This window comes from Elgaria multicarinata, chromosome 15, assembly GCF_023053635.1.
Source record: "Elgaria multicarinata webbii isolate HBS135686 ecotype San Diego chromosome 15, rElgMul1.1.pri, whole genome shotgun sequence".
NCBI classification, from domain to species: Eukaryota; Metazoa; Chordata; class Lepidosauria; order Squamata; family Anguidae; genus Elgaria; species Elgaria multicarinata.
This window is the reverse complement of record NC_086185.1, coordinates 21,316,232-21,337,432: the sequence shown is the minus strand read 5'-3', so window position 1 is coordinate 21,337,432 and position 21,201 is coordinate 21,316,232. Positions and strand designations below refer to the sequence as shown.

The 21,201-nt window shown below is 37.6% G+C and overlaps 1 protein-coding gene across 3 annotated transcripts in view; it reads left to right on the top strand.

Annotated features, from left to right (window-relative positions):
* Window positions 1–21,201, top strand: part of STAG2 (STAG2 cohesin complex component) — an 81,479-nt gene that overhangs the window by 35,951 nt on the left and 24,327 nt on the right. For all 3 annotated transcript variants that reach the window (XM_063141926.1, XM_063141929.1, XM_063141928.1), the window contains exons 2-16: window positions 1,701–1,855; window positions 3,324–3,402; window positions 4,274–4,435; window positions 5,302–5,398; window positions 7,097–7,173; window positions 8,157–8,361; window positions 9,463–9,614; window positions 9,904–9,977; window positions 10,378–10,501; window positions 13,581–13,679; window positions 13,770–13,849; window positions 16,956–17,063; window positions 18,105–18,216; window positions 19,116–19,233; window positions 20,584–20,687. In XM_063141926.1, the coding sequence (XP_062997996.1) occupies window positions 1,812–1,855; window positions 3,324–3,402; window positions 4,274–4,435; window positions 5,302–5,398; window positions 7,097–7,173; window positions 8,157–8,361; window positions 9,463–9,614; window positions 9,904–9,977; window positions 10,378–10,501; window positions 13,581–13,679; window positions 13,770–13,849; window positions 16,956–17,063; window positions 18,105–18,216; window positions 19,116–19,233; window positions 20,584–20,687 (1,635 nt within the window). In that variant the 5' untranslated portion in view covers window positions 1,701–1,811. The remainder of the gene's footprint in view (window positions 1–1,700; window positions 1,856–3,323; window positions 3,403–4,273; window positions 4,436–5,301; window positions 5,399–7,096; window positions 7,174–8,156; window positions 8,362–9,462; window positions 9,615–9,903; window positions 9,978–10,377; window positions 10,502–13,580; window positions 13,680–13,769; window positions 13,850–16,955; window positions 17,064–18,104; window positions 18,217–19,115; window positions 19,234–20,583; window positions 20,688–21,201) is intronic.

Sequence of the window (21,201 nt, the reverse complement as noted above, 5' to 3'; positions counted from 1 at the left end):
CTGTAGGTCTATCCCTGAAGAGTGTTCAGAAAAAAATCAGCTGGTGAAAAATGTAACAGGCCAGAGTAGTTCCAGAGTATTTGCTTCTCAAAACACACTGCATCAATTCTTAGTCATTTGCACTGGTTTCCAAGCACAATTCAAAGTGCTGATTATTTACTTATAAAGACTTTATCAACCTGGGACCACATTATATGAAGTGCTGCTTCCCCTCTCATGAACCTGTTCATGCACTGTATTTAACATATGAGGCCTTGCTACATGTTCTGTTACCTTCAGAGGTGCACTTTCTGGTAACAGCACCCAGATTGTGTACCCCCACCCCACCCAGAAAGTGAGAGTTCAGCCTGTATCTTGAGTTTTAGAAAGGCAGCAAGTACTTTTTTATTCTGTTGTGCCTTTAATTTTTTGTTAACTTTGTACTGCGGCAGTGTATTTTTAAACTGAACATTGTTTTATGCCCCTCTTTGCTTCTTTTATAATTATTTAATTGATAGGAAATTTTAAAAGTATCGTGAATTTTTATTGTTTTTTGTGGTTTTAATCTGAAAGCCACCTTGAAAACTCAAAGGCAAGATACATACATAAATAAATAAATCATCTTAGGGATTATTGGGAATGTGATTAAACATAAAAATCACCCATTATCATGATGCCGTTATATAAATCTGTGGTGTAGTCACATCTGGAATTCTGTATAGAATTCTGGTTATCTGCCTGAAAAAGGGTATTACAGAACTGTGAAAAGGGTTCAGAAAAGGACAAGCAAAATGATCAATGGATTGGAACACATTCCTAGTGGCAAAATAATTGAGACTTATAAAATTATGAATGGTGTAAAGGAAGTGTTTATGAATGGTGTAGAGGAAGTGTATTTGAGAAAAATGTTTCTACTTGTCATAATTTAAAATCCAGGTGCAGTATCCAGTAGGAGCAGTGCATGCACGGCCAGCCCAGATCCGTGTACAACCACGAGATGCACTTCCAGGGGCAAGCCCTGAAGTGACACAATCTTTCCCTTCCAGAACCCAGCATTTTCGTGTGCATCAGAAACGCTATGTCATGATCATGTGTGGACCCAGGGCCCAGCGGAGCTGGCTGTGGGTGCACTGCCCCTATTATATGCTACCCAAAGGTCACTCATTGATATGGATGGGCAAAGACTCAGGATAAACAACGTAATGTTCTCCACTCAGAGCAAAATTAACCTGGAATATTGTGCTACAAGACGTGATAGCTACTTGGCTTCCATGTCTTTGAAAGTGGATTAAACATATTCATCAAGGATAGGTCTGTCAATGGCTGTTAATCATGAGAGAGCTAAATGGAACTTGCATGGTCAGAGGTTGCTGTTCCCATCTAATCTAGAGTCCTAGAAGCATCTTGTTGGCCACTGTTGAAAACAGCATTTTAGATTATATGGCCCTTTGATTTGGAGGACTATGTTCTTAAGGGTGAAATTCTATGCATGTTTGGACAGAAAAAAGTCCATGCTGGCTGGGGCATTCTGTGAGGTTTAGTACCTTTTTCTGTCAAAACATGCATAGGATGGAGGGTTCTGGGATTGATACTTGTCTCTAATGCATTTATGCTGATCTCAGTTACATGACTAAAATTTGGGCTAATTTTTAAAGAAGCGTTCAGGGTAACCAAAATCACAAGATCTGTAACTTGAGTTAATCTTGGGCTTGTTTTAACAGGTATCGGCTACTACAAAAAGAGAAGAAAGTGACAACCAAGTACGCTTACCATCTACAACTGCTTTTTGAATGTATTTCTAATACAGTAGTGTTCCAGAAGATGATAAAGAAATGATAGCAGCTCAAGAAGCAACAACTAATCTTGCTCTGCTTCAGTAAGTAACTAAAATGTATTATAAAACCACAAAACATCTTTTAGTGTTTCTTTTTTACAAACAGAAATGATGGAATGAATATTATATAGCTGCCTTAGTTTGTGGTTTAAATTAACACGGAAGCATTGTTGTATCATCAAGGAATTTTATGAAGTTATTGTTTAAAAAGTGTGCTTGAATAATTTAGTCATTAGTGAAGTTTGTTGCTATAAATAATTATCTTAGGATTTCTTAATGTATAATGACTTTTTAAAACTATAGTTATGTTCCATAAGCAATTCTTTTGAGCTTGTTTTCAGACACTTTGGATTCAGTGCATTTCTCAGAGAAGTATTTTATTTTGGGTCAAGCTGGATTGATGTCCTGTTTTTCTGAGTTCTGATTTTTTAAAAAAAACTTTACTTACTAAAGATGAACAAAGTAATACTCTGGCTGCTCTAGTTTGTCTTTTAAATTATGTTCTCAGTTTGATTTGTTGTCCTGAAATTAGGTGTTCCCAAATTAAAGTGGGGAAATGCTCTCTGAGATGTTACTGTGAATTACCTTTACTGTGTTATGGACTTTTTTCAAGTTGTAGAAAATGTCATCTATAAAAGAGAAAGACATGTTCCTACATGAAAGTATGATAGTATTGTGAAAAGTGAGATATGGGGGTTTAATACAAAATCATCCGCCTGACAACACAGTCTTACACATGTTTACTCATAAGTAAGACCTAGTGAGCTCAGTGAGGCCTACTGTATAGAATGTCTGTTTAAGATGCAGCTTGAGTGAGGTTTATACATATAACAGAAACCAAAATGGATGTATCTTTTACATCTTGGATGATGTTGAATCATTAACGTTATTTCTCAGTAACAACAGATATTAAAATAGATTACCCAAATTAAGAAGACATGTGCAAATTTCCTTCAAGTTATTTAACTTTTTCTGGTTGCAGAATTCTTTTCATTTTATAGATACAGAATGTGGATTATTTTAATACGTTAACAAACCTGTTAGTTCTTCACAAGTACAAAATTATTTCAGAATTTGACAGGCAGTGCAAAAGTGCTCCTTCTACCTTTCCCTCATTTTTAAAATGATGGTTATTCCTAAAAGGGAATTAGTGGAACATAAATTTTCCAAGTACTGGATTAAGGTATATGGCATTGCTATATAAAACATACCTCATGTTCTTATCACATATTAAAAATTTGGCAGCTGTGGGTGGGGACGGGGAAATAATAACCACATATTATTCATTAGCTTTCAGAGTTAGCTAGTTTCTGTTGTCATCCTTCTACCAGGGGTGTGCTGCTATATTCTGAGACGAGTCCTGAATCTGTTCACATTAGAATAAATGTTCAAGGAACTCAGTTTGTTTAGAGTACACTGTTTTGTATCAAAGCAATAGTATAGTTGTCATAAACAAAATAGTTTTCTGATAAAACAGTTCTCATCAAGAGTGTAAAATATGTCTTTTCAGGGAGTCTGAAACCCATTTTTCTTCAGATACTGACTTTGACGATATTGAAGGAAAAAACCAGAAACCAGGGAAAGGAAAGGTGTGTGTGTTTGGCATTCTCAGTCTTCATAACGAACCACTCTGGTGGCAGTAAAGTATTTATATTATCTTAATTTTTTAAAAATCTATGTTGTGGTCTGTGAGTGCAGTGCAGATTACATGGGAACTGAAGAGGTTTAGTGTAATAATTGAGGTGGATCCAGGATCTGCCTTACTTAGTTTGATTAATGGTTTAATTTGTTTTAGCTGTGTATGTTTATTGTTTTAGATTGTTGTATAATTTTATCTGTACATTGCCCTGAGATCCTAGTGATAAATGTTTTGATAAATAAGAGGAAAGGATCTCAGTCCAATTTTAGGGGGATCCCCTTCTCCCACATACACCGCAGCTCATCCCACTCAGTAAGGTCACCTGATGTTGTGTAGCATTTTCAAGGGCCTGGAAGGTACTGTGATATTCACAGTAATCTGGAACTAACTTGGGGAGTATGGTGGGGGATTGCTGATTTTTCTCTTCAGGTTAAAGCTCTTTTCACTAATGGATCCCCAGATCTTTAAAGGCAGCTTTAGTAGGGAAGGGCTGCTATTATAATAAGGAGGCCAAAAAGGTGTTACTATATTTATTTATTTGTTCTTATTTATATACCGCTGAACATTAAAAAAAAACACACCCCACAGCAGCATACAACATTAAAAACAGGATGTGTAGCCCTTTGTATCTTAGCTTTTGTTTTAAACTTTTGTTTCAACAAATATAAACTGCCAAGCCACAGATTTGCTAATAGAGATTTATAGTAAAAAGTACTAACAATAAAAAGGTTAATAAAATATTAAAACTCTAATAAAGGATCATGTATAAATTGTGCCTTATTATTTGCTAACAAATATCCTTGCTTTTGATATTTTTATAGACCTGTAAAAAGGGGAAAAAGGGGACAGGAGAGAAGGGGAAAGGTGGAAACGGAGGAGGGAAACCTGGTGGTCCAAATCGAATGAATGGGCATCACCAGCAGAATGGTGTGGAAAACATGATGCTGTTTGAAGTTGTTAAAATGGGCAAGAGCGCTATGCAGGTAAATGACTTTTTACGCGACTTAAGATGGATGTTGAAGTAGTGTAAATAAATGGCTGTAAACTATTACCTGTAAATCGAAACTGTCAAAACAGTTGTCCACTTACGCATATCCTTGATGTTAAATTTAAAATGTATATATTCTTTGTGTGACTATGAACTGAGCATATCAAGACGTTAATAAAATAGCATTTTGTTTGCGATCGGACATAGTGCTAAACCATGGTTTAGTGCTATGAGAATGAGCTGCAGCAAGTGTGCTTCTGTGTTCCCTTCTTCTATGGGTTTTGCTTTTCTCCTGGATGGGTGTTTGTGCCTTTCTAGCTAGGGCTGTGTGGAGGGGAAGGGAAGGAAGCTGGGCAAGGCAGAGGATAACTTGTATCTCAGCTTCCCCAGTCCCCTCCCCACCTGCAGAACCGCTCCCCTTTCCCTCCTCTTCAAGGACCCTTTTGCAGCCTCATAGAGGCACAGTTCTCTCTGCACCAGCTGTGAGGACGATGGGGCACTAAACTCGGACTCCTGGGTTTGAAGTCAGATCCAGCAGTTCCAGGGATTTTTACTATTCAGAGGTTGCCTAGGGGGCCATAGGATTGCACTCTTAAGTGATTGAAATGGTAACCTTTTTTGCTACGTTAGTTGTAATATCTTTCTGGTAAAACTAGAATTAAATTCCTGGTTCCTGATAATAGTTTTTTGGGAGTTGAAAGAAAAATAGAAACCTAATACTCAACATACAGTTTAGAATAAATGGTTCAGAAGCTTGATAAGCAGATGAGAATATTCGAATGTTGTGTGTGTGTGTCCATCCATGTATTGAAAAGGTATGAAGTAACATGTATTTAATGGTAGTTTTATTATTTTTCCTAGTCTGTGGTGGATGACTGGATAGAATCCTATAAACATGACAGGGATATAGCACTTCTTGATCTCATCAACTTCTTTATTCAGTGTTCAGGCTGCAAAGGTAAGATATGCATTTTGGAAGTCCTTTTTTTTTTTACTTATATACAAATTTAAGATTCTCATTCCTCCCTATAGCAGATAGCTTCTTTGTCCTTACCAGCACAGGTGGGGCTCCTGTTCTTCAGTATTCTACTGCTTTTGCAAGTTACTTGCAGTCTCTTTCATTCTTTGCATTGCATGGTTTTGATTCTGAACTAATGCTGATGCAAACTATGGTTTGGCATGATGTCTGAATTGAGCTAATCTGTATCTGAATAGAGCACTCCAGCTCCGCTGCCCACCCCTCGCACATTTCCATTGCCCTGTACTTGGGGGGGGGGGTGATAGCCCAAAGAGGAGAGGCTTCTGTATCTGTGGATTTTCCAGCATTCTGGTTCACATGGAGAGCATCTATGGATATAGGAGGCTCTCTTATTCAGACCATTACCGTCCATACGAGTACAGGGTGACAGAAACATTCAGGGAGGGGGGTGAAGCTGGAGCGCTCCCTCTCTTGACATGTTTGTTTTATTTGGGTACAGAAAGCCTGAATAGGACTTTAATATTTTGTGATTGGGTTGAATATTATAGCCAGGTCTAATTTTTACATTAGGCAGTAATGGTCTTAGGACAGTAATTAGGCTGTCTGGTCTTTCACATCTCCAGCGAAATTCGAAATCTTATCACAGTTAATGCTAAACAAGAAAGCTGAGCAGAATTTATTCTTTTTGGCTTTTGGAATATTTATTTTAGGGTGTCTCCTATTAATTTCAGGTCGGGGAAGGAGTCATGCCATAGTTCAGTTAAGGGTTAATGTTTGAGCCCAGTGCTCACTTTAACATGCACGTTTGGGGTTTGAAATGAGTAGTGACTGAGTTGCTCCCCTCTTTGCTAACCAAGAAATATAGAAGAGAGTTTAAGGAGACGCAAGTGCATTTAGGAGTTTCTGATTGGGTTTTCAGAACTACTGGCTTGGAACTGTTTGAATGGTGGTGGGGATTTGAAGGACGAAATAATTCTTGTGGTCATTAAAAATTTGAGCAAGTAGATACTTTTTAAACTTTTGAAACAGTTGCTCTCAAGATTTGAAAAAAAAAAAACTTCAATAAACAGTTCGCTCACCCACCCCACCCCACCCCACCGTTATGTTTTAAATGACAAAGTAGAAGTAGTAGAATAGCTTGCTGCATTTTCAGTTTTATGTTAAATTCTAGTCCTTTGAGAATAAGCCCAGTTCACATATGATGATTTCCATCTAATGAGCCATGGTTTATTAGATTGAGAGGAAGCCTTGTGTTCTCTCTTCTCTCACATGCTACAGTTGCAAACTCCTGTAGTTTATTAATCCACAGTTTCTCATTCCATCCAGTCCAAGAAACTAGTTTCATCTCAGTTTACAAACTTCAATCTAGTATGCATGTGTATGCCATATTTCATGATTGTGCTGATATTTATTTTTTAAAAAACATTGGTGCACAATAAAGCATGTAAAAATCTAGAAAATACTAGTTGTCTTCAATATAAAATACTAGCATGTTGGTGTCTAAACAGTCTTAAAACAGAACTTAAATTAATTGTGCATACACACACACACGAAATTTCAAACCTAGAATCACAAATTTCAATCTACGGTGTTTAAAGGTAATTGATATAGAGGTTTTTCTGCACGTGTTATGTCTGAGATATTTTATGGTACTAATTCACTATCTGTAATTTATAGGGGTTGTAACAGCAGAGATGTTTCGACATATGCAAAATTCAGAAATAATTCGGAAAATGACTGAAGAATTTGATGAGGTAAAATGCATACATACTTTTAGAAAAATGATGTACATTTTAAAAATACACCAAGTCATGTTGTAAGATAAAAATGTTTGTGGTGATATATTTCAGAGCTTGCATTGATTGAAGAAGTGTAATAATGCAGTGAAGTTGGGGAGTAAATAGGTATACATCATTGGTGGGCAACTTGTGGCCCTCCAGATGTTTTGGCCTACAATTCCCACCAGCCCTAGCCAACATAGCCAATGGCAAAGCATGATGGGACTGTTGTCTAGAAATGCTGCATGTGTAGAAATGTTGCATTCTTATTTTTTCTAGACTGTTTCCAATTGTTTTCCTTTAAAGGATCAAGCAGTATTTCCTAGTGCAGTAGTACAAAAAATTCTCTATATATGAGCCATAATCTGATCTGAAGAAGTTATAAATTTAATGCTTGAGGGTGATTTCTTCTCCAAAGGCGTGCTGTAAACAGGTACCTTTTCAAGAGCTAAAGAGGACACATAAACACAGTTTGATTGTGCAGGGTAAACTGGATGTCCCACTGACTTCTTATAAGTTTTATAAATGTTGGTTTATTTTGTAAAAGGCCTGTTTTGTTTTAAAAACTAGTTGTCAATATCTCTTTCTTAAAAGAACCTCTTTTCCCAAGACTATTCCATAGTAATTACTATAATTCTTGCATTGGCAAATGCACCTGCTGCCTTGTCAGTTTTGATTCTGCATTTTTTTATTTATATGGGAAGAGCAGAATTATTGGCTACACTGCATAGGGCAAATAAAATCTGGGAGCTCTTGTTTACTAAAAACAATAATAAAAGAAGGATGATAGTCCTTTTATTGTGAAAAATATCATCTGGGTATTGAAGAATGTTTAAATCTACAAGAAGTGTCTCCTGTTTTGATTCCTCAAGTCATCTAAATGTAATGGCCTATATTTTAACTAACTTTACTATGAAATAATTTTATTACTGCTAATATATACATATTCTATTTTCTAGGATAGTGGGGATTATCCACTTACCATGGCTGGTCCCCAGTGGAAGAAATTTAAGTCAAGCTTTTGTGAGTTTATTGGAGTCTTGGTCCGGCAGTGTCAGTATAGTATCATATACGATGAATATATGATGGACACAGTCATTTCGCTACTCACAGGACTGTCAGACTCTCAAGTCAGGGCATTTCGACATACTAGCACACTGGCAGGTAAGCATTCAGTGTTAGTGTGACTTTTATTCATTTATTTTTAATTTTCAAAGGCATCCTGTTGTTATAAATAATAATAAATACATAAATAGCATTCTTCCTTATTTTACTGCTTTTGGAAAGAATGTGATTTAGAAGGCTGGAATAAGCTAAAATGGGGATATCGTTGTTGGCACAGAACAAGCTATTCTTTCATAAAGTGGGAATAATCCCAGTCAGTTGTAAAATAAAGAAGATGATGGGCTAGATCCAAAGAATGTGACCATATAACCCTGACCACATACTGAGACAACCTTCAGAGGTCCTTCTCTGGGAACCCAGTTAGGCCTGGCTTTTAGGATGTGATAAGGCATCTGAATGCTCTTGCTTAGCAACCATTCCAATGTCTTTTCAGTATCAGGCAAAGATCTTTTTTTAAATATAATTTGAATTTGTTTACTTTGCTGTTGCTATCCTATGCTGTTAATTTGTCTGCCGTTTTAATAGCTGGATTGAAATCTAACTTAATCCATTGATTTCATTGGGATGAAAGTGTGATTACCTTTATCTGGATCCAACCAAGTATATTTCCTAGGTTGTTTCAATATAATATTACTTGAAAGCTGACCTGGGAGTAGAATTATTGAAGAGTGAATATCTCTTTAATAAAAGAACCATGAATTGGACAGCTGCTTGCACTGTTCTACAAACGCTTGTGGAAGATCTTGCACACAACTTCACATAATTCTATAATAAGTAGGTTCTGTAGCAGGTCTTGTACATCCTCTAGCATGTGACATTGCACAAACCTATCTGCAAGCATCAGAACACTGTTATGTTTAGTTTCCATTTTCTTGTACAAGGCTGTCTTGTGAAGTGTAAAGCTGCTTTCAGTGAATTGGGTCTTTCAAGCCCCCTGTTCTCTGGGTGTAAACAACTTCCACATTTTTAAATTAAGCATTCAAAACTTTTTAATGTCGAACAGTTTAGTTTCAGTGTATTAGGTGGTGGTGGTTTCATTTCCATGTCTCCCATGACATTTGTCAGCCTCATTAATTTCTTTACTTTTTTCTTTCTTTTTAAATCATGCAATATGACACTTTGTCTCTTGTTACTTTTTAGCTATGAAACTGATGACTGCATTAGTGAATGTGGCATTAAATCTGAGCATTAATATGGACAATACGCAGCGACAATATGAAACAGAACGAAATAAAATAATTGGAAAACGAGCAAATGATAGACTGGAACTCTTGCTACAGAAAAGGAAAGAGGTTAGAGCCTTTGTTATCTATTTTAATTATTGTATAGTTGAGAAAACCAAGATAAATATGTTTGTTGAGAAATTGTTTTGAAAAAGAACCTTACAAAATGTAAATTCTGATTGATATGTGAAATACTTGAAACATTTTACTGAATGACCTCTTCAAGCGACAGGTTGGGAGGGGTTGGGTGGTAATAATTTTCACTTGTGATAAAATTATTGTCAGTAATAAAACATCTAAACAGAAGTTATTTCTTGCCTAAACATTTTCTTCTTTTTGCACTTGCTGTGTGTTTCAGCTTCAAGAAAATCAGGATGAAATAGAAAATATGATGAATGCGATTTTTAAAGGTGTATTTGTTCATAGATACCGGTGAGTTCAGTTGTTCAGCTCTTCCTTTTTTTAAAAAAAGAAAACAAAACCAATTTAATGTGTTTTTATTCTGTTTTTATTTTATTTTATCTTGTACACCGCTCTGAAATTTTGAATGGGGAGTGGTGTATAAATATTGTGAATAAATAAATAAATATATCACCATTTAAACTTTGCTTATAAATATTTAGGGAGGGGTTGTGGCTTATTGGCAGAATACCTGCTTTGCATGAAGAAGGTCCCAGGTTCAATCCCCAGCGTCTCCAGGTAGGGCTAGGAAAGAACCCTGCCTGAAACCCTAGAGGGCTGTTGCCATTCAGTATCAACAATAAGGCAGATTCCTATGTTCCTATTTTCTTCATCATACATCTGAATTTCTTTACATTTCACCCCATTCCAGGGATGCAATAGCTGAAATAAGAGCAATCTGTATTGAAGAAATTGGGATTTGGATGAAAATGTATAGTGATGCCTTTCTTAATGACAGCTATTTAAAATACGTGGGGTGGACAATGCATGACAAGGTAAGGTGCTATTTGCTAGTTTCCCCTATTTTTAAAGGTATGCTTAATAATAATAATAATATAATTAATTTCTTATCTGCCTCTCCCTCTGGATCGAGGCGGGGAACAACATTTAATACAAAAATACCATATAAATCAAATGCATAAAACTGATTAAAAATATAAAACCGATACAATATAATAATTGGACATCTTAAAATTCATCTGGGTAGGCCTGCCAGAAGAGAGCAGTCTTTGGAGCTACCTTAAACTCAGAGAGTATTAAGTTGACAAATCTCTTCCAGTAGGCCATTCCACAGTCTGGGAGTGGCAGAAGAGAAGGTCCTCTGGGTAACGGTTGACAGCCTAGTTTTAGTTGACCAAAGTAAATTCTTCCCAGAGGACCTGAGTGTGCGGGGCAGATTGTATGGGAGAAGGTGATCCCGCAGGTAGCCTGGACCCAAACCATGTAGGGCTTTAAAGGTGATAGCCAACAGTTTATACTTTACCCAGAAACTAATTGGCAGCCAGTGGAGGGATTTTTATGTTGGGGTAAAATGGTCACGCCTAGGTGTGCCGGTGACCAACCTGGCTGCCGTATTTTGAACTAGTAGCCCTGTGTACAGTGCATTGCAGAAGTCGAGCCTTGAAATTACCAGCGCATGCACTACTTTCTTTAGGTCTTATAACTCTAGGAAAGGGTGCAGCTGGCATATCAGCGGAAGCTGATAGTAGGCACTCCTGGCCGTTGCATCTATCTGGGCTGTCATTTGGAGTGCCGGATCCAGGAGCACCCCCAAGCTGCGAGCACAGTCTTTCAGGGGAGTGTAACCCCATCCAGAACTGGCTGACTCATCTCCAAACCCAGGTTAGGGCCCTTGACAATAAGCACCTCCGTCTTGTCTGGATTCAGCTTCAGTTTGCTTTTCTTCATCCAGCCTATTACTGCCCCCAAACATTCATTCAGAGGAGACACACTATCCTTAGCTGACACTGTTGTCGAAGGCATAGAGAGAGATATCTGGGTGTCATCAGCGTAGTGATAGCAACCCCCGCGCCTCCGAATGATCTCTTCCAGTGGTTTCATGTAGATGTTGAACAGCATTGGTTGGTGCCTTGTGGTACGCCATACAACAGCTCCTTCTTTGAGGAGAAGCTGTCCCCAAGCATCACCATCTGCCCGTGATTCCCAATTCCCTCAGGCGTTCCAAAAGGGATACCATGGTCGATGATATCGAAAGCCGCTCAGAGGTCCAAAATTACCAGCAGGGACACACTCCCCCTGTCAATACTCAAGCATAGATCATTCACTAAGGTGATGATAGCAGTCTCAGCTCCGTATACTCCCTTGAAGCTGGTTTGAAGTGGGTCTAGAAAATCTGTATCATCCAAGACTGCTTGGAGTTGGACGACAACTGCCCTCACCCTGCCCAAAAATGGAAGATTTGATACTGGTCTGTAATTATTAAGGGGATCCAGTAGGGGCTTTTTTAGAAGCGGACATACCACCACTTCTTTTAAACATGGTGAAAAACTCCCCTCTCTGAGAGATGCATTACTATGTTGTATTGTAGTCTTAACTTCATCTTCTCCCTGGGTAACCAGCCAAGGACAGGCATTGAGAGGGCAAGTTGTCCTTACTTGACCAAGCAGCTTGTCCACGTCCTTAGTACTCACCAACTGAAACTAATCCTACTCGCAGAGTTGCTGGACATTCCATTGTCAGCTTCTGCTATAATGACAGCGTCTAAGTTGGCTGTTATATGAGAGATTAACTACTGACTAGGGCTTCTACAGGATTGTTGACGATAACAACCATAGAAACCCCTAAGGCTATCTGGAATCCAAGATGGTCCGCCTTTGAGGGCGGACCATCTTAATAGGTCTGCCCACCCCTGCAAGGCCAGATGGTAGCCATGATATAGCCCTGACCAGAAAATGATCTTTCCATGACAAATGTATTTATCACCTCCGCCCACAGATCCGGCTGTTTAGAACTGAAAACAGCATCAAGGGTGTGACCTGCTAAATGTGTGGGTCCAGAGGCCAGTTGGAATAGGCCCATGTTTAATAACAGAGTAGAGAAATAATAACAGAGTAGAGAAAACAAAACCAATTAAAGTGGATGTCTTTATTTTAAAAAAATACCCTCTATTGCAACCATCTGTTAATTTTCAATGAAATGGGGAAGTGCTGAAGAAAAGTTAAATATAATTGCTTCACATTTTGGGAGGACTAAGGGTGAAACATGCCTGACATATTTCTGAAGTCATTGGGCATTATAAAATTTGGTTTATACTCAAGAAATACTTATTTAACCCCACGTTTCAGTGGGTTCTGATATGTTTCTGAGGTCAAGTGCTGTTTTTAAAATGTTTAAAACTCCTCACAATTTGAGTTTGGATGATGGGGGCACTTGGAGAAGACCCTGTTGGTGGTGGTGCTCCAACTATGGAGTGCTCTTCCCAGGGAGGCTTGCTTGGCACCTACTTTGATGTCATTCTGGTGCCTGGCAAATACCTCTCTTTAATTGCTTAATATAATCTCTTTTAACTCTGCTGATGGTTTTATGCTGCTCTTTTAGATTTTCTTTCTGTGTGTGTGTGTGTGTGAAAGAGAGAGGGAGAGACTTTTAAATGCATTTTGAGCACCTATGGAACTTGTTTGTAGAGAGGGGTAGAAATCTATATAAATACTACTAAAGGGGCTTTTGTAGTATTCTATGCTATTGAAATTTTCACCTTGTGGATGACTTTTGAAACTTCCAAAAGCAGGTTGTCATATGGGGAAAAAAGAAAAATCTTAACTAGGCTTGTCAAACTCTTGTCCACACCTTTTGGGTCTTAGCCACTTTCTGGGTTTTGGGTTTATTGCGAAGTATTACTCGGGATATTGTACATTTGTTCTGATCAGGAGAACTATTGATTATTATTTTTGTTGTAATGCAATAATAGAAAACCAAGAACAATGAAAAAGCCAGAGCGTTAAATTGTGATACAGATATAGAGCTATTCAGTTTAATTAATGCAGTGTGATATTAAAATTAGTATTTTTAAGATTCCATATGTATTTGTTATTCTATTTCCTCTTATTTTTTTAGCAAGGGGAAGTAAGACTCAAATGTCTTACAGCTTTGCAAGGACTTTACTATAATAAAGAACTTAACTCCAAATTGGAACTCTTCACCAGTCGGTTCAAGGTTAGTATTCTCTCTCTTTTAAAATCACATTCCAGCGTGCCAATTTTTAACAGTTTCCATTTTACAAATTGTGTTTTCCCATCCCATTAGGATAGAATTGTGTCTATGACTCTCGACAAAGAATATGATGTTGCAGTACAAGCAATAAAACTACTTACTCTTGTTTTACAGTAAGTATTTCAGACCTTACTGTAATATAATATAAAAAGTAATATAAGCATGTGGAGTTAATTTGTACATTTTGTTTACATGTACTTTTATAAAAGTTTGGACATAGTACATTTCTTTTATGATACTTCTTTTCAGAATATATTACATTTGAAAGAGTTAAAAGTTGATCAAAATGTGTAATATATGAATTTGTACTATGTATGTTGCTGAAAGTTCAGTTATTTTTGGACAATGTGATGCCAAGACTTTCTTCTCTTTTCAATTACTTACCCACAGCTAACAGGGCCAAAAACCTTTTTTCAAAATGAATGTTGAGATTTCTAGTATTCTGTCAATAGCCTACATTCTTGTGGTGGTTTTGGGGGGGTCTAGATATGGATATATATATTCCATAGTGAACAGCTTGATAAGCCAAACTTTTAGGTCAGCTGAATTCTCTAGCCCAGTGGAAAACATTGGTGCAGCCTCCTTTTCGCCAGATTTCTAAGTAGCTGCAGCCATCAAGCAGTTAGCAGTCACCTGATTTATCCTGTAAGTGATAAGTTTTTATTGCAAATTACATTTCATTATAAAAGCTTTTAAAAATCCATGTCTGAGGGAATACAAATAATGTTACGAGTATATCCCACTGGAATTCTCGACTCGTCCTCCATGTGACCTTTTCAGGTAGTTATGGAGAATATGCTCTCTTTCCAGTCATCACCTGTATAACCTCAGATGATGGGGCAGGTGGAGGAGATCCTTAGATGAATAACGAATAGCATGAAACATTTACATCAAAGCAGTTCTGACATAATATATGCAATAATCGTATTATAACAAATCATAATGACATCATCTCTTCCTATGCAAGTCCTTGTCGCTTAGTCCTGCTCCTAATATCATTTAGGAGCAGGACTAAGTTAGGAGCAGGACTAAGTAACTGGAATCAGTTACCTAGGGAGGTTGTGGGCTCTCCCACACTAGAGGCATTCAAGAGGCAGCTGGACAAGCATCTGTCAGGGATGCTTTAGGGTGGATTCCTGCATTGAGCAGGGGGTTGGACTAGATGGCCTTGTAGGCCCCTTCCAACTCTGCTATTCTATGATTCTATGATTTTATGTGGAGCAAATATTGACCATCAGTGGGAGCAGGGCCTTTTTGGAAGCAGCCCCAGTGCACTTGAACTCTTGTCTGAGAGAGTGTGTTCCACTCACGCCCTTCCTGCTTTTTCAAATATATTTTTAAATTGTTTATAAAATTCAGAAAGCATTTAGACATTGCTGGTTGAGATCTTGACTTGCTGTTGCTATACCTGATTGTACTGCTGTTATTTTTGTATTCACTGCTGTTTAACTATTCAGTTGTTTGGGGTTTTCAGTGTGTGTGTGTGTGTGTTGTAATATTTTATTGATAGTTTTGTTAGTTGGCTTTTTAAAATTTGTGAATTGTTGCAAATTTGGTGTGTGTGAACAGCAATATAAAGGATATGGAGTAAAAGTCTAATTCCTTCCGTGGCTGCTGACAGTTTGTATTTGCTCATGGCACTTTATATATGGATTGCCATCCCCGTGGAAGCTCAGCTGCCAGCAAACTTTTTGATCCCAGACAGTGATGTTTACCCAGGCATTTCAACATGTTTTATTGTGCAGCTCTGTTGGCTTGCATTGTTTTTATTGTTGTTTCTGTGGTTTTATCTTTTCTTTTTAAGTATTGACTGTGCATTGCCACTCTGGGAATATTATCCTGAAATGCGGCTGAGAAATCATAATACATAAATAGCTGCTTTGAGCAGGTGGCAACTAGAGAGGTCACTGTGACAAAATGATAATTTATGTTATTGTTTATATGTGTATATTTAAGGGTTTGGTTCAGGTTTGGATTTGCTGTAGCCAATTCTTTTATTTTCAGGAAATGGAAACTAAGTGGGAGGGGGGAGTTATAATGGTGAGCAATGTGAATGGTGTCATCTGATTGGTTGGTTGATTTGAATGGAGAGAGAGTGGGGGGGGAGTGAGAGGACAGTCGGGCAGTTTGGCAGTTAGTTAAAGTAAGTCATTTAGAAGAGTCAGTCAGAGTTAGAGGAGTCAGGGTTAGGGAGTTAGTGAAAGTAGGAGTGAGTGAGGTTTAGTAGAGGCTTGTTTCAGGATAGTATTATGAATGTGGGGGTTATAGGATTTAGAGGTGGTTAGTATTCCCTGGGAGGTTGAGGGAAGTAGATGTATGTAGATAAAGTAGAATAATCTTAAAGTGTCTTTTAAAATCTTTTTTCTATATGAATAAACTATTCTTATTTTGTTTAACAACCACGTCTGCTCAGTCATATATGTTATTTCAGGTGGACGATAGACACGCACACTCACATACAAAGGTGTATTATTCCCTCATTCTTTTAGAACATAAAGAATAGGGTGGTAGCAGTGAAGAAGAGGTTTGATAATAGACGTCACAGAGGCTGGTTTGATAATAGACATCACACAGTCACCCTGTCTGTGCAGTGCCTTCCTCATGGAGACTTGCCTGGTGCCAACATGGGGGTTTGTTTTAGGTCCCAAGTGAAATCTTTTTTTTAAAAATGAAATGCATTAAAATCTTGCTAATTGCTTTGCTTTTAATCTGCTGGTTGTTTTAGTTTGTGATACATTAATTTTATAAACTCCCCTGGAAATTGAGTCTGGTAAAGTTGGTACGCAAATAGGGTGCAAATTAATTAAATAAAGAAATCTTGTTAGGACAAACATACTTTTTTTATTTAGTTGTCTATATTGCAGAAATATTTAGGTTATCTGATACTACAGAATCATCTGATGTAAAGTAATCAGAAAATGAAGTTGTTATTATTATATTTATTTGTATCCTGCCTTTTGCCCTATACTGTTACATTTACAGTTCTTACAAAAGACACCTGTCTGTAAATAGTCTTGCTAATGCCTTAAATTCAGTGGTATATACAAAAAGCAAAACAGATGTAAACTAGCTGATGAACAACCCTAGATAACTAAAATATAACATTTCAGAGCAGGAGGATGGTTGTCTTTTATTGTTTACATTAAATAAGAAGGGCATTTTGAATTTCTTTCCTTATTTCCTCAGTATTCTGGGTGCAATTTTTGTTTGCATTTCTAGGAGTAGTGAAGAAGTTCTGACTGCAGAAGACTGTGAAAATGTCTACCATCTGGTTTACTCAGCTCATCGGCCAGTAGCTGTAGCAGCAGGAGAATTTCTGTATAAAAAGTAAGGAGAAACATGTTGTATAGGTGCCATTTTTGTAATGCATCATACTTGGGGTAGTTTGCATATGAGTTATATTTTTAAATAAAGCCTCTTATTGCACCCAGTGAGGGTAGCAATCCTCAGATCCAGTATAATTGCTTCAGAAAATAGAAACTTCTTCTCTCACCCAAAATTGTTTTTTATTTTCCCAGTTCTACCTGAGCAAGAAATTTCAGGGCTGTGCAACTGTCATTGTTCTAACAAGATGGGGCTTAATGTATTAGAGGGACTATAGTTTATCCAAGTCAGGTAGTCAAACACTTATTTCACAGATTAGATTGATTGTTCAACATTTCCCATTCGTTATTGAAGAAGATGGCAGTTGCTGTGTTCTGTTGTATTTTTCATGACCCTAGCAAGTAGGGAATAGGAATATCCTGATGACATTTTGTCTCTACGGCTCCATTCCGACATTATGCCTAACTATATTTTAGTGTGATGGCCAGTCATGGTTTATGATTGGCTGAAAAGCCAGCTATCTTAAACTAGGGTTTGAAATGGTTTGTACTAACTATAGTTTGGCATCATGAATGAATTATCAAACCATAGTTACCAGTATTACTCTGTCTCTGGAAGTGCCAAAGATTGAAGTGCCAAGTAGATGGAAAAAGAAAGCAGACAAGTAACTCAGAACTATGGTTTGCCTGTACGTTTGGAAATGTAAACCATGGAAAACATAAAACATGGTTTGGTGAGATACCAGGATTGAGCTATTTAATGTCTTTGATAAATAGTGAATGTTAGCACACCATATTACTTAGTATAGCATACATAAAATGTTGATCAAGAAGAATTTAAATGATACAAATACGTTGTTGCAGCATATATTCTGGCCTCATGAAAATGTGCAATGATTCCATGTTGGTAAAGTTTAAACATTTCCCTTTGTAATAGCTAATTTTTGCTCTTGAAAACGTGCTTGAAACCAGTAGTAAGTACATGTGCAGCAATTTTTGGTGTCTTAATAGAAACTAAATTTATTTTTTCCCCTTGCTTTGAAAGGCTTTTCAGTCGCAGAGATCCTGAAGAAGATGGAATTCTTAAAAGAAGGGGAAGACAAGGTCCAAATGCTAACCTTGTCAAGACATTAGTATTTTTCTTTTTGGAAAGTGAGGTAAGCTTGAGTGTCTTTATTTCATAGAATTATAGTTAACAAATGCTTGTTTTTATGGTGCTTTCTGTCTTACGTGGATGCTCAGGCAAAATCAAGACTTTCTTTGGCTTAAGACAAAGCACCTCTGAATCTGCAAAGCGTTCTAATTTGCTTAATAGAGCAGATATAACAGTTTTGCACCAGTTCTTTTTATATATCTGTGTGATGTTCACTTTAACTAGGACCTCCTTTTAAAATCTTTCATTAAGGGGGCTTCCTTTATTGGTGGGCAGATAGTTTTAATGATTGTGCAGCTGCATGTAGGTAGGCAGAGAGGCATGTGCAGATATTTTGGCCACCCTGAATTTCTTAGAGGTTTAAGTTTTTGAAAGGTGGGTGATTCTCTGCTGATAGTATGTATATTAAAGCAACATGGCAAGGAATGTTGAACTGTTAGGCTACATTTCCTTTGCTCTCCTGTGCACGTATTTATTGGAGCCTCCAGATCTCTCCCTATGCGGTTATGGCCTGCTCTGTTCGACGTTGACAATTTCGAGATTAGCAGCATGCAGGGGAGAACAGGAATAAATAGCAGTTCAGCTTGCCATGCTAGTTGAAATGTAGTACACATTATTGAACAAGTAACCAGGAATTTAGGGTGCTTAAATATACCATTTTAAATTTTAAGGCTTGATAGTAAGTGTGAGCCATAAGAAACACTTTATTGGCATATTGCCCATTGTTTTCTTTCGTATATGGTTCTCCTCCCCCCCTCCCTCAAATTATAATCTTGTAGGGACAAGCGCTGTTTACTTCTGTTGCAGCAATGACAACAACAGGGCTTTTTGGTAGCTGCTGGGGTGTACATATTAATTAGTTTTCATGAGCTAAAATGTTAAATACAGCTGAATCTTTTTTAGTTACATGAGCATGCTGCTTACTTGGTGGACAGCATGTGGGATTGTGCAACTGACCTCTTGAAGGACTGGGAATGTATGAATAGTCTTCTGTTGGAGGAGCCACTCAATGGAGAAGAACGTAAGATTTCACTGTATTTTTCAGCACAAACCATTTTAATATGAAGATTTGTACAGTCTGGCAGGGGGGGGGGGGCATTTCTCCACTGAACATGCAGAAGTTTCCTTTCTCATGGAAGAGAAAGGGAAGCCCCTTTTGTGCACAGCAGTCTGGATCGCAGCCACCGGTTGTAATACTCCATATGTCTGTTGCATTCTAACAGCCCAATCCTATGCATATATACTCGGAAACAAGGCCTGCTCTGTTTTATGGGTTAGTATGCCAAGTTAGTATGCATAGGGCAGACTTCCCTAACTTGATTTCCCTCTAGATGGTTTGGACTACTACTTCCAGCATGCTGGCTGGAAATGACGGAATTTGAAGTCCAAAACATCAGGAGGGCACCATGTTGGGAAAAGCTGGCATAGGGTGTAGCCAAAATCTGTTGAATTTCTTTTATTGTCTTCAGCTGAGCGCCAAACTAGACATGCGTGCATTTATTAAACATGCTGGCTATTTTGGCTAAAAGTTGAGGGTGGGCTTTACCTTTTTACAATAAAATACATCATGTAGTGAAGGGGAATGAAACACACCCTTCCCCTGTCTTCCTCCCTGTGGTCTGCTGCTTTAAGAGGTCTCCTTCCTGCCAGCTCACATTCAGTTTTGAAGCCACGATGGGGTGGGGTGGGGAAAATGTCTTCAAAGCAGCAGAGCATTGGACCCAGAAGGGGTGGGGTGTGAGAACATTACACTCATCTCCTCTGTGTGATTCAGTTTGTGTAAAAACTTAACCTGCTCCCCTGCTTTACAGCCAAGCCAGTGAGTGTGTGTCCTTAGTAAACCATGCATGTGTCTGCTTTGGCCCTCAGTTTTCCTGTATTTGTATATTAGGTTGTAAAGGCAGTGTTGTCTTGCAGATTTATACTGAAAGATTCTCTCTGACATTTCTCTAAAACATTTGAAATTGTTTTCATGCAAAATCGATAGTTTGAATTAGAAGACACTCCTGTTTTTAATTCTTGGTACCATATTTATCTCATCAGATGTAAAACTCTCAGTATATTAGTTATATTTTAGACCATTCAAATGCAAACAACCTTGATTATAATGCAGAAATTTGAAAAATATTGATACTGCTTCCAAACCTTGAATTCAGACTGTCAGTTTTACATATTCCTTCTGTATGTTTCCTGCTTAATCCTGATGTAGTAGTAGCAGCATATTGGATGTGCTAGTTGCAAGTTTAAAGGTTTAGTAACATAACTAGTGGAAAAACCTTATGACTTGTGCCTGAGCTTCATAAACAGGTATGTTTTTAGGGGAAATGACCTGAAATATTTTTACATCTTTCTTTTTTTTTAATAATTACAGCTTTAACAGACAAACAGGAAAGTGCACTAATTGAAATAATGCTGTGTACCATTAGACAAGCAGCTGAATGTCATCCCCCTGTAGGAAGAGGCACAGGAAAGCGGGTATGGTGGTTTCCTTCTTGTTATTCTCTTTTTGAAACTTATATTATGGACAGTAAATGTATTAATCTCAATTACAAATTTTGATAAGTCTTTCTGATTAAAGGTGAGCTGTTTTGGTAGTTCTTCAGTGTATTTGGTAGTTGAGCTAGTGATTTGAAAGCCGGGTACACCACAACACCAGTAATCCCACAATGTTCAAATACACATCAGAAGTTTCCATAATTCAAAAACAAATCCATTGTACCCAAAAGCCTTTAACTTTCCATGTTCAATGAAATAATACACTGTTAAATCAGTCATAACTGTAAGGCATATCTGCTGATTGGAAGCAAAACTCACACTTCTATAGTACATAGTGAAAATACCCAATTTTTAACATGTATCATTTGTCTCAGAGACCAGAATGAACCAGTTCAATGTCCAGTACTGGAATCCCATCCTGGAAGTCTGAAACATTTTATAGCACTAACCAATCATGGCATTATTTCATTTTACTAAGCAACTTTATGTAGCA